The 17,178-nt window shown below is 43.6% G+C and overlaps 1 protein-coding gene across 4 annotated transcripts; it reads right to left on the bottom strand.

Moving 5' to 3' along the window:
• Positions 1–1,794: 1,794 nt before the first annotated feature.
• On the bottom strand, positions 1,795–11,431 carry LOC125543812 (lysophospholipid acyltransferase LPEAT1). 4 transcript variants are annotated; one of them, XM_087546992.1, is made up of 9 exons: positions 10,753–11,416; positions 9,320–9,439; positions 9,147–9,184; positions 8,906–8,970; positions 7,624–7,692; positions 3,451–3,584; positions 2,726–2,866; positions 2,550–2,613; positions 1,795–2,153 (listed from the first exon to the last, which is right to left on the bottom strand). In XM_087546992.1, the coding sequence occupies exons 1-9, from the start codon at positions 11,200–11,202 to the stop codon at positions 2,134–2,136; spliced, it is 1,101 nt and encodes a 366-aa protein (XP_087403118.1). In that variant the 5' UTR covers positions 11,203–11,416; the 3' UTR covers positions 1,795–2,133. The 4 variants fall into 4 exon arrangements, with proteins under 4 accessions (XP_087403118.1, XP_087403117.1, XP_087403119.1 ...); XM_087546991.1 differs by having other exon boundaries at positions 2,475–2,613; XM_087546993.1 differs by lacking the exon at positions 1,795–2,153 and adding an exon at positions 7,141–7,206 and having other exon boundaries at positions 2,284–2,613; positions 10,753–11,431.
• Positions 11,432–17,178: the final 5,747 nt, after the last annotated feature.

A 17,178-nucleotide genomic window follows, 5' to 3' on the forward strand; every position in this document is an offset into this window, starting at 1 on the left:
ATTCTAGAGCCATCTAGCTAGGTTTTCACCTACCCCTATTCTTCCTCCTAGGCTGCCACCATGGCCAAAAGCTGGTAAGCCATGAAACGTACTCCCTCCGTCCAAAAATACTTGTCATCAAAATTGATAAAAAATGGTGTATCTAGAACTAATATATATCTAGATATATCCCCTTTTATTTATTTTGATGACAAGTATTTTCGAACAAAGGGAGTATCTCTCTAGCGATCTTCGCCATCACTCGTGTGCTTTTTTTTGACGGCAATCACTCGTGTGCTCACCATCGCCCATGTGCACTATCACCCATGTGCACTGGAGCAATACAACCACCCTGACGCGAGAACCAGTAGACTAAACACGCTCTGTTGTTATGTAGCTAGGAAAAAGTGCTAGTTAACCTTTATTCAGTGAAAACATTAACGTAAAATCTGAAAAAAAATAGTTGAAAAGTTCATTGATTTTGAAAAATAAGTTTATCAATTTTGAAAACTAGTTCACCATTTTTTTAAATGTTCACAATTTTTTTAGAAAAATCATCGATTTTGAAAAAAATGTTCATCGGTTTTGAAAAAAGTTCATCGATTTTGGAAAAATGTTCATGGAATTTGGGAAAAAATGTTCATCGGATTTGAAAAAATTTCATCGGATTTGAAAAAAGTTCATCGGAATTGGAAAAAGTTCATCATATTTGGAAAAGGTTCACGGATTTGAAAAATGTTCATTGATTTCGGAAAAAGTTCATCAATTTGGAAAAAAATTCATGGAATTTGGGAAAAAATGTTCATCGGATTTGAAAAAAGTTCATCGGAATTGGAAAAAGTTCATCAGATTTGGGAAAGGTTCACGGATTTGAAATTTTTTCATTGATTTCAAAAAAAGTTCATCGATTTTGATAAACGTTCATTGAATTCGAAAAAAGGTCACCGAAATTGAAAAAAAGTTCACGCATTTAAGTAAAGAAAAAAAGAAAAGGAAATGAGAAAAGAAACATGAAAAAGGAACAAGAAAAAAAACGCCTAGAAACTAACTAGCGAACGACCTAGATAAAGATTAAAAACTGAAGAAAGAAAGTTGTGGGCATAGGGGCGTTGTTATCGTGGTGGTTAGCTGTCTCGACTTTCAATCAGGCATCCAGTGTTCGATCCCTCGCTAGCGTACGTTAATTTTTGCTCTATTTCAATAGGAAAAAAAAAGGAAACGGGCCGGCCCAGGGCGGCGCGGGGGATGTGCGCCGATGCCTGTATCGGGCGCAACGGACGCCGTTTAGGAAATGCCGCTACCATCTTAATCCCCGCTTGCATCCAAACCTCATAATACATGGTTTTTTTGGGTCGCTTTTCGTGCATGTTCCTCAGGCCAACCCTAACGTACGTTAATTTTTGCTCTATTTCAATAGGAAAAAAAAAGGAAACGGGCCGGCCCAGGGCGGCGCGGGGGATGTGCGCCGATGCCTGTATCGGGCGCAACGGACGCCGTTTAGGAAATGCCGCTACCATCTTAATCCCCGCTTGCATCCAAACCTCATAATACATGGTTTTTTTGGGTCGCTTTTCGTGCATGTTCCTCAGGCCAACCCTAAAAGTTGATCTTTGAGACGCCACAACATAGCTGGGGAAATTGTCATGGCGAAAACTTTAAGGTTAATTTCGCAATACTTATAATCCAGTCGAGGGTTTAGGTTCCTGCTTTCCTGGGATATTGTTCAAAACTGAGGATCTAGTGCAAAAAGCAAACATACATTCGCTAAATGTTTTCCATTGACGAGGGACTTCTATTGTAAATAGAACAATAATATCAAAAGAATAACCAACTGAGCTAAGCAGAAGTTCGATTAGGCCTAGTATCTGATACACAGTGGCAGAAGTTCCCATTTAGGACTAATATTTGATACACACTGGCAGAAGTTCAATTAGGACGCCGCATTAGTGGATATGAAACAAATCACATGCCGAATCAAATAAACAGAGGTTAGTTTTCAACTTTTACCCGTCTATCTCTATTTCTTCTGGCCCAAAGACCTAACTCAGGTTTGTTTCAAAGGCGCACACATGTACATGGTGTCTGACCTCACTGAGAAATTTAATTCACGATGTACAAAGACAAAAGGTAAAACTATCATCATGTGTATCCGAATTAGCTTTGACACAACAGTCCTGCAGGGAAGACCAAGTAGATGATTCAGTTCCCCCGAAAAAAATATAATTGATGATTCAGTTATGTGAAGCAAATGGTGGCTCTTGAAAGGGCCAAAAGCAGGGAAACCAAGAAGCCAAAACGCAATGATTGAACAAGCAAAACAATTATGCCAGACATTATTATTGAACTATAATGTTTAATGGTTTCTATACAATGTAGTATAAGGAGGGAATTCATCTCAAAATAGGTATAATGTTTTCATCAATCAACATACTCCTCAAACAGAGAAACCATGAATCACATGATCAGCTAAAGTTGGCATACATTCTTATAATCACCTCAACAGATAGTGTACAGAGAGTGATGCAAGGGCTTTCAATCATCTTTCTGATGCAGAGCACGAGGACTATTACCATTAAGTGCCGCATGATACACACGCTTTTCAGCCAGCCCAAGATTAGACAGAACTAAATTACCCTGCAGGAAAAGGTTTGTTTTATGGTGACAATCCTGAACGAGGTTCATACACCACAGTAGATTATTAAATGAACATATAAGCATGTTAAAGCTAAGGGAATATGAAGAATACCTCAGTCGCAAGCAATTTTCTGACGTTGTTGGCATAGACTCTAGGATCCTGCTTTTCTTGCTCAGAAGGATAGTATACAGGCAAGCGAACCACCTCTATGTAATTTGCAAATTGACAGAGGAGCAAAAACACATGACGTGCCTGCAAGTTGGGATGAGACAAAATGCCATTTTTGTTTCAGAAATTAAACTAATCAAGACGAGAGACTATATTATATGTTAGTATAGAAGATATAAATGCACGCAACACATAAAATATACCCGAAACAGAGTTTACCAGTTCACATGCCACATACTTCTGGTAAGTATAGTAACCATAAATAATTGTAGGGCTCTTGCGTACAAAGATAAAAAAAACACTAACCATTGCTATGTCATGCACAATATGAAGTAAGAGTATCTTTCTAGACATGTCGATGTATCCATCTTGCATCATACGATTATCAATTTATCAAATTAGAGAAATTTTAGAGTAACAAAGTAGCAGCCTTGTTTCAACATGGAAGATGATACTTTGCTGAACATGGAAAATAAAGGTGTAAGAAGTTTGAGAAAAACTAATCACTGCAAGATCCTACATGGGACAAAATGCTACTCTTTCTTTTTGCGATTATTAATAAGCCGTACAAAATCTACATAGAAGGTTCCCACACATTGCTCATGCATACGCGCCTACTTGCAAGTTCATATACTACCATTAAATGCTGATCTGTAATTGATGCTTACCCCATCCATGGAGTCCCAGGCTGGACTAAATCTCCTGTAAGGATATCTCAAAATTACAGGTTGCAATGGTGCCCTTGCAAGAAAGGCTCCTGTCTTAAATGGGAGAAGGTAATCCCCATTCGTAGTAGTACCCTCTGACAAAAGATGAAAAACAGAACTATAAACAAACAGAAGACATGTTTTTAAAGCTACAAACGTAACAAATTTGATGCTGAAAACATCCTCATTCGTAGTAGTACCCTCTAAGGAAAGAAGAAAAAACAGGACTATAAACAAAGGAAAGACATATTTTTAGAGCTACAAACATGACAAAGTTGAGGTTGAAAACTGAAAGAGCACAATGAAGCAATGGGCAAGAACTTATAGCTCGTAATCTGTCAGGAGCCCTCCCCTGACTGGTATGTGGGCTTGCCACGGGACCGGTACATGGGCCTGGCCCATTGGGACACCATCAAGCACTACAGACTACAAGTACTAGGGAGAAGGCAACGCTCTGCTCATCCAGTGGATCAACGAACCGGCGGCTGCAGCTACTTCCTCTTCCTTCTTTTCCCCCAATTCATGTATCCTCAGATTTGTACCTAAATCACCATTGAATCCGTGAGAGAGGTAATAGCTCGGGTGAACCACTGGTAGGTTGCTAACATCTGGTACTCAGAGCCAGTAAACATTCCCTCAAATTTTTTCACCACCACCATATCCCCCGATTCCCCAATTTTCACCGGCGACAGCACCATGTCCGATCCGGAGCAGGCTCCTCGTTCCCTCGTCTATCCACTGGAGTGGGATGCCATGACCGCAGATGAGCAGATGATGCGTTTCTCGGCCTGCTATTGGCGCAGCTGGATAGTATCATGTCCGAGTTTGCGGCTGCACGTGCGGCCGGTCCAGCCGAGGCTACCTCGAGTATCGATCAGGCTGCCTCCCCTGCTACTGCTTCGGCTACCTCAACCTCTGCCCTGGTCATGTCTCACACCGACCGTGCAACCACGGCTGCTCCATCCACCATCGCCGAGGAGGTCCATGACACCACCACCGCATTCAACCCCAATCCCGCGATCAGCACCAACAACACCACAGCCACCCTTCGAACGAACGGAGTGGAAATCCAGGAGGAGAACCAGGTGGTGGCAACGGCAACCCAGGCCGTCAACATCACCATCGGCGGCAAGTTCACCACTCCCGCACCTCCATTGGTGGCGTCTTCTCCAGAAGTCTCCACCAAGCTTGCCGTCCTCCCCAGCTTCTTCTCCTCAACCATCAAGGTCCAGGAGATCCTAGAGATTACCCACCATGCGTCCCTTGACTGCATCGCCACGACGCCTGTGACCTGTTCGACAGTGTGCCTGAACCAAGTCACTGTCACATTGTCGCTCGCTCGCTAGTCATGACGGCACCTCTACTCCCAGCAACCACACCTGTGCTCGTCACCGACTTCATGCACGCTGCTAGCAACGGTGATTCTAACCTGTGGGCGCTCCTGGCCATGGAGGACGAGCTCCTTACCACTCCATCTCCTCTGATATTCTCAGCTGTCGATTCAAAGCAGCCATTCCTGAACCATGATTTGGACGGCTCGCCGCACACAAGGCACCAGGGGGCTGCTGCTGCGGCCCATGCCGTGGCCATCATTTTGGAAAGCTCTTATTGCAGATGAAATGGAAACTCGACCCATTCCGTGGCCGTCGTTTGCAATCGGTGTGCCAGCAGAGGTATGTCGTTCTACTGTTGCCCATTGGAACTTCTCGGTGACTACTTCTGTTCATGACCTTCGTACATGGTCGTTCAGGGCACATCCGTTTTGTCTGTCCAAGTGCGTGGCATTGGCTTGACTAGCAATCCTACTCCGAAGAAACTATTTCATATTGGAGATTTTGTGTACAATACATGGCAACGGTGGTACAATCTCAGTGGATACTTCATAGAGCATCATTCTTGTCTGGCTCCTGAACCGCGTAAATTCGCTCGGGGTACCATGGCTGTGCATTTGTTTAGGAGTGTGAAGAACTGGGGTGCTTGGAACACGGATCTCTCGATCAGTATTGGCCTTCAGTTAACACAGTTTGAGTCATTACTTTCTGCTCTAGCTACCATCTTTGAACAATGGCCGCTTGCCTATTTCGAGCATACTACTGCATGTAAATTTCCTAGGCCTGACAAATTGAAGGGCACAATGCAGACCATGAACATATCCATGCAGTGGCAATTTTTTAGGCAAGAAAAATTTCAAAGCAGTGGTTGTTTTGCTCTAGAATGCAGTTCTGAACAATATGGTACACAGTGGCAGTCTTGGTGTCTACTGGATCAGGCAACATCTGAATTTAAACACTTAAGTCAAAAATGTTGCAGCCAAATGGTGGTGCAGGAAACATCGAGTCTTGGAACACTTTCTACACCAAGTTATCTTACCTGTTTTGGACCAGAAGCAATTCACAGGGAGCTAGTGAACTACAATGGCATACAATTTTATCCTTGCTGCATAGGGCACTCACGGGAAGATGCTGAATTCGGAGTGAATCATGTATACATGAGCACTAGTAGGACACTGCTGATGTTGCTGTTTGACTGGCCTTTATTTCCATATACAGAGTTCCTTGTTGGAAAAATGGCAGCATTTAGGAATACAAGTGCAGTCAATGCCTCTGGGAACTCCAGTCATCAGCATTACTTTGATGAATGTGTGAAGTTATGGCCTTCTGCTGCTGGAACTAATGAGAATATACTTGGTCAGAGGAGTTGGCAGTCTCGCTGCAATGTCAATATGGCCCTTCTCACAGCTCTAAACGTGTATAAACTGCGAGTACTGGGGTGTACTAGTTCGGCTGCTCCTGGGTTTCTTCATACATCCATTGGTTTTTGGTTGGGGAGGCAACATTTGTCATTTCCTGAACTTGATGCAGACGTATGCAGACATGAGCACATACATGCTGCAAGTGAGGGAGATCCAAGATGGTACTCTTTATTCTGTGATTGCTCCTTTGATCTTACCAAGGCATGCAGACATGAGCACATACATGCTGCAAGTGAGGGAGATCCAAGATGGTACTCTTTATTCTGTGATTGCTCCTTTGATCTTACCAAGGGTCCGGTTGTTGTTTGGGTCGACTACCCTGCCGACGAAATACGTAAGTCGCTGGATCCCACCATGCTAGCTTCTGGTCTTCCATCGCCAAAGATTCCAATGGTGTTGGTAGTCAGCAAGAGAGCACAGGACATGAGCTGTATGGCACCCTCTACATGCTACAATCAGGATCATTTTCAAGAAGGGAGGGGTGTCATCACCATCGCCGCTGTCTTCGCGCAAGGCTCTGTCGACCATGAGTACTACTTTCTCGGCTTCGACCACGACTGTGCTGAAAATGACTACTTCCTCAACGCTTTCTTCGGTGGGGCTCCCATTGGCCACAACCACTGTTACTACTTCGTTGAAGTCCACTCTGGCTCCGGTCGTGACTACAACCAAATCAAGCATCATCAATTGCAATGGGATCCGGGCGGTTCTGGGTGGTGTCGGCTTGGGGTCAAGCCGAATTCAAGAAGGGAGGGATGTCAGGAGCCCTACCCTGACTGATACGTTGGCTTGCCCCAGGACCGATACATGGGCCTGGCCCATCGGGAGACCATCAAGCACTACAGACTACAAGTACTAGGGAGAAGGTAACGCTCTTCTCATCCAGTGGACCAACAAACCGGCGGCGGCGGCTGCTGTTCTTCTTCCTTCTTTTCCCCCCAATTCATGTATCCTCAGATTTGTACCTAAATCGCCATTGAATCCGTGAGAGAGGTAATAGCTCGGGTGACCCACTGTTAGGTTGCTAACATAATCAAGCATATTTTCATCATAATATACTCAAATAGTTCTAAGTTAAGACGAGACATAGGATGATTACATAATAAAGGATTCAAAAATACAAAGGTGAACATGATTCTAAAATACCACGGATGTCATTTCTTCGCGAAACTTCACACTTGAGTGGAATTCGACCATGTATGTTACAAAACAAAACAGAATTAATTATTTTTTCTAGTATTTTTCCTATTTTACTATTCATAATGGGCCCTCGTGGATTCATGTTTGAAAAATCAGCGTCCGACTAATATGTTGATAAACAATAATGAGTAATCACATATAAAATGAGCAACCACTATGCATAAAAATGAGTGTACACTAACCAGGAAAGAGTAAGATCATAGGGGAATTCTCGTCTTGTGAAACCTCATGGAGCCTTTCAGTTACAGCGCCTACACATAGTATGAACAGTTCAGTCAAAAGCGAAGAAAGCTACAAGACATATTGAACCCTAACTATTAACAAAATAATGCCATGTTGGAAAGAATCTTCCCCGCAGAACAAAGAAAATAAGGAGTCCGTAAAGAGAGATCTGAAGGACTGGAATATCATCAAAGAACTAGCCATGGACAGGGGTGCGTGGAAGTTAGCTATCGACGTGCAGTGGCGGAGCGTGACAACTGATGAGCAACGCGGGGGGGGGGGGGGGGGGGGGGGGGGGGGGGACTAAAAGCAAAATACGCACAAAAATAGATGCGGCTCACAGCCTCACAACATAAACTGGAACAAAAAGCTTATATACATCTATCTATATAGCTTGTTCACACCGATAAATGGTAACACCAACATACCTGGTATTGTGGACAATTACTATTATCGAGTGCTCCATAGCGACTGACCAAAAGAAGTGCTCTATAGCCATAACAGTAGAATACAGTGGACTGGCCAAAAGGCGACTATGGAGCACACCAGCCAGCAGCCAGCGCCCGACACCAAGAAGGAGAAGGGGCAGCAGGCAGCCGGCGCTCGGCGCAGCAGCCCGGAGGGGCAGAGGGTGGAGATAGTTGGCAACCGCCAACCCGAGTGTCAGGTCGGCGGACGGCGGCGGCTGGCAGCAGTGGTGACTGGTAAGCGGCGGCTGGCAGCAGTGATGACTGGTAAGTGACGGTTGGCAGTCAAGCCAAGACGGCGCGCCATCCATGGCGATTTGGGGGATAGAGAAAATTTTCTGTCGATTTGGGGAAAGGAGAAGGAGGAGAGACGAGCGTGCATCAGTTGTGGGAGAGGTTGTCGGTTCATTGGGCTGGGGCCTAGGAGGGAGGGGTGTATACTGGGCTGGGCTGAAACGCTTAGTACTAAATTAGTTTTTCAATTTTGGAAGTGGGGCTCATGCCCCCCCCCCCCCCCCACATGGCCTCCAAGAGGCTCCGCCAGTGTCCACGTGCCAGAACCATGAGTTGGTTTCGAGATCTTATGGGTTTCAGCTCTAGCCTACCTCAACTTGTTTGGGACTAAAGGCTTAGTCGTTGCTGTTGTTGTAATAAAAATCAATGGCATATTTGAATCAGTGCCAAAAATAAGCATTTTGGTAATGGACATTTTTTGAACACTGAGAATAACAAGTAAGATTGCAAATGACATCAATGAATGCATGTCAATACATACCTGAGACACCTTTAGAATCTGAACATTTGGATTCTCGTTGAACAAAAATGCACCCAAGACATTTGCTGCAATCGAGAGAGAAATACCCTCAATATATTATATGCAAGATTGACATAAATAGAAAATGTTAAGCTCACAAAAACTTTTAAAGTGAAAAGAATATAACAATTAAGGCTATCTTTTCACATATTGTCTTAATAAGGCACTTCCTACAAACACTAATAAGAAAAAATTAAGTTACCTTATGAGACCAATCAACGGCAACTTGGACACTGAGTTCTACAAAGAATAATTAAGCACGAACAAGGCATTTAGATTGAAGAAGATGTAAGTTCATACAATTATAAGTAATTGTGCAAAAATAATTTTGCAGGGAAGTCACTGTATCAACATGAATAACATTGTCTTTGGTACCTTAGCAACAAAACTCGGAGAAGAAGCTGACATATGATAAAGAATGTCCACATATGACACATGATTAGATACAATCGCCCCTGGTCTTTCCAGTTCTTCATAGTGATCTTTAGGTACATCCTGAACAAAATATTATACTAACATGACACGGGAACCAGGAAGCAAAATTATAGTTCGGTCGCATGGACACATGTCATGTGGGGGCAGCAGTATAAGCTGTGGGACCACCGCTATGTAGCGCCAGGCCAGTCGGCAGCACAGCTAGGGTCGCACTGCCTCCCTGCCTTTCTATTAAAATTTCCAAAGATAGAGTTTCTATCCCGTATGGATCAGATTAATTCAGGGGTCTCTCAATCTATGTAAGGAGACCCCGGCTACTCCCCGAGTTAAAAACCAAACCAATTTTAGTAGAGGGAGGGGGGTGGTACCCTTATTAGCATCAGGAGACCCAGGGCGGCTTGCCCCTGCTCACCCCTGCCCCTAATCATGGGTCACAATAACACAAGAGAGGTGATATACAATGCTTGTACAAGACAGTACATGAAGAAGATCGCAGGAAACAATTGGCATTTTTTTATGTACAATTTTTTCCAACAAAACTAACATACCACCCAAGAGGTTCTAAAGAAAAGAGACACTTATGACCAATTTAAGCTTCCGCATTCTGCATACATGAAGAATCCAAGACATGTTGCAACCATTTAGTTTAGCTTTCACACTGAGACATGTTTGCTAATTTCAAGTTACGATAAAGCTTAATTAGAATACATAAATAGATCTTAACATGTAGGGAATATGACACCAATTCAACTTCCAATTTGATGAAGTGTTGATCCAATGGATCTACACAGGAACAAACTGCAGGGACATTCTTTTTCTTAGCAACACAATAAAACTGTAATTTGCATATGAGGTTATAACAAGCATCTTTAAGCCATATGGAGGAGTTTAACCACAATTGTCCAAGCACTATCTTTTACCGGAGGAACATTCATTCGTCCATTTGCAGCATATTCTAATGCTTATCACCGCATACTGCATGTTCCAAATTTTGCATGTACTTACACACAAAGAGACCAAAACCGGCAACCCGTGACTGCAGGTATAAAACAGTTCTCATGCCAACATGAGAGATGCTGCAGTGCAAACATTACCAGATTAGTAGCGAGTACTCACCTAGCAAATAGCCACACACATTATGCGATTCACCATAGTTACCACAACTTACAGCACCACAGAACATCTGTAGTCCTACGCTGTCACGCACACCCCGGTATCACAACATTCTCTCTCTTTCAAACCAGTGCCATGTTCGCCAACCACGACATAGTCATGTAATGTGGGACCCACTAGCAAGTACTGTACGTAGGGAAACAGCCAGGACACATCGGCTAAATAAATTACAATGTGACAGAGGAAGGTCGCGTACTGACCTCGGCATTGGGGAAGCTTCGATCGGACACGGGGATCCAGTAGAACCCGAACACGAACAGCATTGCCCGCGACAACACGCGGCCAGCACGCAGCACGGCCTCCCTCCTCAACCCCTGTAGGCGGGGACGGCCCTCTCCCACTCCGCCCACAAACAGCGTACACACACGGCACACGAGATAGTAGGCGACGACCAGGAGCACCCCTGCGACGAGACGGAGCGGGAGGAGAACGACGCCCGCCAGCACTAACCGTGCCACCTGCGCCGCAGAGAGCGGCCCGCGGCCCATCGGCCCGTACGCATCACGGCGCGCATAGGGCGCGTACCTGATGTCCAGTTCCTCATCCTCCACCTCAGCGGGCGCGCCGGAGAGGAGCGGCCGCACTGCCTCTTCACCGCCTTCGTCGCCTTCAGGGTGGGAAGGCGCCGCGGTGGTGGTGTCGACGGCCATTGGGGATTGAGGCGAGTGGAGAGAGCCGGGAGGCCGAGATCGGCACGATGGGCGAGCCGAGATCGGCCTGTGTTTTTACGGGTTTGTGTCGAGTAGTTTGGTCGGCGCGTTGCCGCAGGAAAGGGTGGACGGTGACGTGGGAGAGGTGGGGCGTCAGATCTACATCTGACGGTTTTGCAGAACTTTGGGTCTCTTTTCTCTTTGGGAAAACGCTTCCTATCATACATCTGACTAGCGCAAATGCCCGTGGTTTGCAATAAGAAAGAATATTACCTCGGTATGAAAAAAAGTTTTTTCTGTCCATCAAATTTAATCAATGCCCGTGAGTTTGCAATGGGTGAGAAAATTAACGTGCACTCCCATTGAATGAATATGTAATTTGTACTATTTTTTCATACATCAAAATTATTCTATGTCTATGCATTACAGCGGAAGAGAAAATTAATGTACTCTCACATTGAATGAAAATCTAATTTGTGTTTGTAAAAATTAATCAAGAACCGTGCCTCAGTGTTGGAGTGGTTATCGTCTATTATGTTATAGTACCTCCATTTGTTATTATTAGGTTGTGGTGTACATCATGACAAGCCGTACTCGACTATGCGCTAGCTAGACTGAATCCAAGTTAAGTTTATTTCTCCTTTTATCTCCTCCACGGGTTCTTCTCTTAACCCTCTTCTTTTCCTTTTATCTCTTTCATAACCATGGGCATCACAAAGTTAAGTCCATCGTTCTCAATATATATTTCCAAACGAAAACCACTCCTTACCCTATTATTATTATTATTATTATTATTATTATTATTATTATTATTATTATTATTATTATTATTTCCTTAGCCGCTTACCGCTTGTTTTAGCGGTGCCAAACCAAGAATACCTATTCCCTTATTTAGCCCACAATTCGTATCATGCAGCGTGCAATGTCCAACCCATCTTGCATGTGACGGTTTCTCTTTAATTATCTCACACGAGGCAACGATGATGAATCTGTATGAATTGGTGAGAATCGATTTAAGGTAGCGAGGTGGGACTATTCAACACGAAATGTTCACGGGCATTAACACCAAAAGTAACACCGTAAGATCACAATTCAATTTTTTGTTCGCTAGTGTGTGGGCGCACTTCTAGAGTGCAGGCCTAGGCCCAATATGGGTGTGTGGCCCAGGTAGCAGGTCCAGCTGGTGTGACGAGGGTTGATCCTCATATATTTCAAATAAAGTGAGGAGGCACGGTTGGTTATTGCTAAGGCGTTTGTTTCACGAGATCTGCAGTTTGATACTCATGCCCAACACCATTTTTTTTGTGCTGCTCGGTTGACCGGAAGAAAAAAAATGTTCGTCCGTGGTCCAGCTCGGTAACGCAATGGTCATGCAAAAAAAATATATCGTCCATGCCCAGGGGTAGGAATACGATGGGCCGGCCCGCTTGGTTTAGTTTTTTGCGTTTCGTATGCACGTATGTCCCAGTTTTCTTTCCGTTCGTAGTGTGCGTAAACGGAGTAAACAAAAAATAGCATACATAAATAAATCATCAAAATGGGACGAAACAAAGCGGTGCCAAACCAAGAATACCTATTCCTTTAATAATAGGTATAGATATAGATAGAAAGCATTCGTCACACTGGTCGAGGGACGTCGATACGTTGCAAATCTCACGTCTGGATTGCTTCCAAATCCATCTCCTGTTTTCAAAGAGGACTGCTTATCTCGCCACGCCCCTCATAACCTCTCCTCAGCTTTTAAATCCCGATTAATCTCACCTGCCGACCTGCGTTGACCACCCAACCATCGTCCTCATCTCGCATGACCCAGACATCTCCGAGCTCGCCATGCCCCTCGTCGCATCTTCTCTTTCCGCTAGCGATTGACCCATCCAGGCTCTCTCCACCGGTGGCCAGACGTCATCCCGAAGCTACATGTCCGTCATCGCTCTTGCCGACGACGGTGGTGAGGTTGTTGATTGGGAGCGGGGACGAGGAGAATCTGGTTAGCGAGTATATCTGCAAGCAGCGGCTGCCCGTTCACGAGGAGCGACGGCTAATTCTCCATGATGCGCGCGGCCGTGATCTGACGAGATACTAATTGTCCACGATGTTGCGCCCACAAGAAGAAAAGAGCGAACGAGCACCGACGACCGTGCAGCATGATCCACCGCTGCTCGCTCTGGCCATGACGCGATCGATACCTTGGCAACATGGAGACGTCCTCTACATGGAGCCCTTCTACTGAGTCGCCACCGTCTCGAATGCTTCCTACCACTAGTAAATGTGTACTTGCAATGCACGTTGATATTAGTAAATGTGTGTGTGCAATGCACATTGATATTAGGTAATATGTTAATTATGCATAAATATTAGGTAGGATATTATTTGCGTATTAATTATGTGATTAGCATTGGCATTAATATTTGATATGATATTAACTGCACACTAAACGTGTTGAGCACTCACCATTGAAGAAGTCTGAGTCGTTGGATTGACCTGATTTGATGGCCAGGATTTGTTGGATCTGCCTCTTTGGGTCTTTTTATATTACTAGTAAGTTTGCACGTGCAATGCACGTGTATCCTTGGAAAATTTTAATGGTTTACTCATGTCGTTCTCCACCCCATTGTCTCCAAATTTATTTCCTCTGTTTTATGAGTAAGGAAATATTTCATGAAAAATGCCCTCTTTGTCAATGAAATTTTGTTGAAAAAATGTATCATGGTAGTTCACTCTTTTCTTGACAAAATGCTCCATGGTTGTGTCGCTTGGCAATGGCATATTGCAAGTGCCATAAGTGTTACATATGTGCCACTTTCAATCATTCATTTTCCAAATTGGAATAGTTGAGTTGTGAATTAATGTCACTATATTTGATCCATGAATGCTTATTTAATAGTAGGTGATACATATACCTTATTTTTTCACGCAAATTCCAACATCAACAAACTGATTATATCATACCACAAAAGAAAATCCATTTCATCTATTACACGAAAGACATACCTCTCAAGTATTCAATATTAGGAAAGCAAACTGCTAGATTAAGTTCGCATGAGCCATAACTTCATGTTCTTCTGAAGAATCGGAATCTGTGAATCATAAATATCAGCATGGCTTCATCAGAGATATAGCTCCAGATTGTCCATGTAGTTCAAAACAATAGCCTAAAGCAGTGAAATCAACCATTCATTCAATTCAGATGTGTGTGCAAGATGAGGTTAACACACAAGTCAGCAGAACAAAATGTCGAGCATAATGTATCTCAGATTGCATCGTGAAAACAAATATAATGTGCTAACTTGTATACAAGTTAATGTAAGTGTGTGGTAGAGCCATAGAGGTGACATGACACACCATGGACTCATTCTTTTTACCACGCAGTTCATACCTTCCTTTAAAAAAATACCAGATATAACATAGCTAAGCTCGTAATTCCAGGTGGTTGTTCATTATCTCCCAGTAGTTCCAGCTATACTTCTGATGGTTGAAGACGCAGCACACATGAAGATCAGACAAAAAAATTCTGCAAGAGTTCTTCTAGATAGAGTTACAACACGTGGCAGATCTGAATAAATACAAGTTAATGTAAGTGTGTGATAGAGCCATAGAGGTGACATGACACAGCATGAACTCATTCTTTTTACCACGCAGTTCATACCTTCCTTAAAAAATCCGGGATATAACATAGCTAAGCTCGTAATTCCAGGTGGTTGTTCATTATCTCCCAGTAGTTCCAGCTATACTTCTGATGGTTGAAGACGCAACACACATGAAGATCAGACAAAAAAAATTCTGCAAGAGTTCTTCTAGATAGAGTTACAACACGTGGCAGATCTGAATAAATACAAATCTATACCAAAACATACAGTCATGTACGGTAATATGCATAAAAACAACAAAAATGAATTTGTAGAAGTGATGAGGACATCAATACCATTGTTACACCCACAGCCCCTGCTGCTATACACACTGGACCGATTACTAGAGCTCGCGCACGCCAATTGAATTATCAGGTACTTTCGTTTCTTGGTAACGATTCTAATGTTCATGAGAATATGATGCTGCCTAAATTGGATACATTTGTTTTGCTTACAAATGAAGGGCCTAGCTTGGACAAGAAAGATGAACCTTGGAGCAAGTTCAAGCATGGAGATGATGGCATGCGCAAGGGGAACAAGAATGGAGTTACAAATGATGATTCCAGGACTTTGAAGCCACCATAATGAGTGCATGAAGCATGGGACGAAATATACAAGATGCCACTTCATAAATTTCGTCCCGAGGCTATTTTAGGTGTTGCGTCACCTTATTATTGGGCCAGGCCCATGTATTTTCGAAGTACTTAAGTATAGGCTGTTTTTAGAGTCCGTATGTGTGGGGAAACAACAGTTAGGGTTGGTTTCGGACCCCTCCACCAAGGGCCACGAAATTCCCCCTCTCTCCTCCATATATACAACCCTTAGGGCATCGTTTAGGCCTTGGGTTTTGATTAGATTTAAAGTTCGCCATAGCTGCAACTTCTCGTACTTCGTTTGTGTCCAACGACCAGACCAAGACGTCACAGAACCCCACCTTGATCAATAAAGCTTTCATCTTATATTCGCAATATCCAGATTGCAATCTCAGTTTCTTGCTTGTTCTTCGTTTGCTCGCAGGAAATAGACCCTCGTGGTCAGGTTGATCGTGCTCCGGCGTGGTCAATAACCCCTCGGAAGTTGGTTTAGCGATTGCTAAGGCACGACGTCTCGCACGTTCGTAGTCGGATCATCAAGGTCGACTCCCACAGAAAACGATAGCCACCATCTCATCGAAACATCGGGACACCTTTGCCTCTATCAAGAAGCTAGCTTTCACCATGTGCAAGGTTGCGTATCTGGTTCATATTCCTACGCGAACTATTTACTTGCATCAACAACACGAAGATTAAAGTGTGTACATCGGTGAAAAAACACCCTTTTCTATACAAAATACCAAAGCTTATACTACCTTAAAATCCCAGCAGATGAAACTACATAAGAATCTAAAATTTACCGTACACTCATTTAGCTAGCCAATTGTACAATTGTGCATAAGAGAACATGTAGGAAAGGATCCCCGTCAACCGCTCAAGAACCCTGCATGTTAGAATTTCAACACTTGTTATATGAGTGTGAATGTCAAGGCACCAATGAAATGCAGAGCTAAGAAACAAAATACATCAAAGTTGAGTGGATATAGAGCTAGACAAAAGAACCGGGTGCCTTGAGAACTAATAAAGCTTAAAAAGAAATAACCTCAACAAAATAACATGGCAGGTTAACATGACTGAATTGTACGTACGGTCCACTGTGGATTCCAACAAACAACCCCTTCTTACCTCCATACTGTTTTTAGGGTATTACGTCCATACTATTACTGTCATGTGAAAGCACTTTTCTGAATGACCTCGTCTTGTATCTCATATTATACTAAACTTTAAGTAAGACCACTTGATAATGTGCTATCCAAATGACCAAACCTGCGAGCAAAGGAAGAAGATAAAAAAGCATTCCCATATGGTCGTACGTAGTGCCTGATTACAGTAATAACAACCTTGATAACTAAGTCTGTGGGTGTCCAGGAAGCTCTATGCTGAGTTGCATTGCATCATAGTTGGGCCAGCCGCCAAGTGCCTAGGAACTTTTACAGCAACGCTTGAGGCGAGTCTTGAACTGCACAAGATCAATTGTGGTTCCTTCCTGAAGGCTGATTGCACAAGACAACAATGGAATGCTTGACCCCCTCCGTGCCAGCTGAAAAACGGCAAACATAATGGTTGGACAATCTCTCATCACAATGATCCCCTTCCAATAAAAAATTAGAGAAGCCAAAAAACGAATGATTGGACAGGGATGGCATGTGTAACTCGAATACTCGTTGTGGATCCCTAACTGCTTGCTCTGCCGCCACATGCGCCGCTCTGTCCATCTTTTGCCTGGCATCCGAGATGTAGATAGTTCCAACCGGCGA

Source organism: Triticum urartu, chromosome 3A, assembly GCF_056163025.1.
Source record: "Triticum urartu cultivar PI428250 chromosome 3A, HENAU_Tu73, whole genome shotgun sequence".
In the NCBI taxonomy this organism is placed as follows: Eukaryota; Viridiplantae; Streptophyta; class Magnoliopsida; order Poales; family Poaceae; genus Triticum; species Triticum urartu.

Excerpts from the sequence above, each read along its gene's own strand:
- LOC125543812 (XM_087546993.1), bottom strand. The coding sequence starts at position 11,202 with ATGGCCGTCGACACCACCACCGCGGCGCCTTCCCACCCTGAAGGCGAC. Across the intron at positions 9,440-10,752 it reads GAAGCTTCCCCAATGCCGAG|GATGTACCTAAAGATCACTA; the intron begins GTCAGTACGCGA and ends TATTTTGTTCAG. Across the intron at positions 8,971-9,146 it reads CCGTTGATTGGTCTCATAAG|CAAATGTCTTGGGTGCATTT; the intron begins GTAACTTAATTT and ends TCTCGATTGCAG.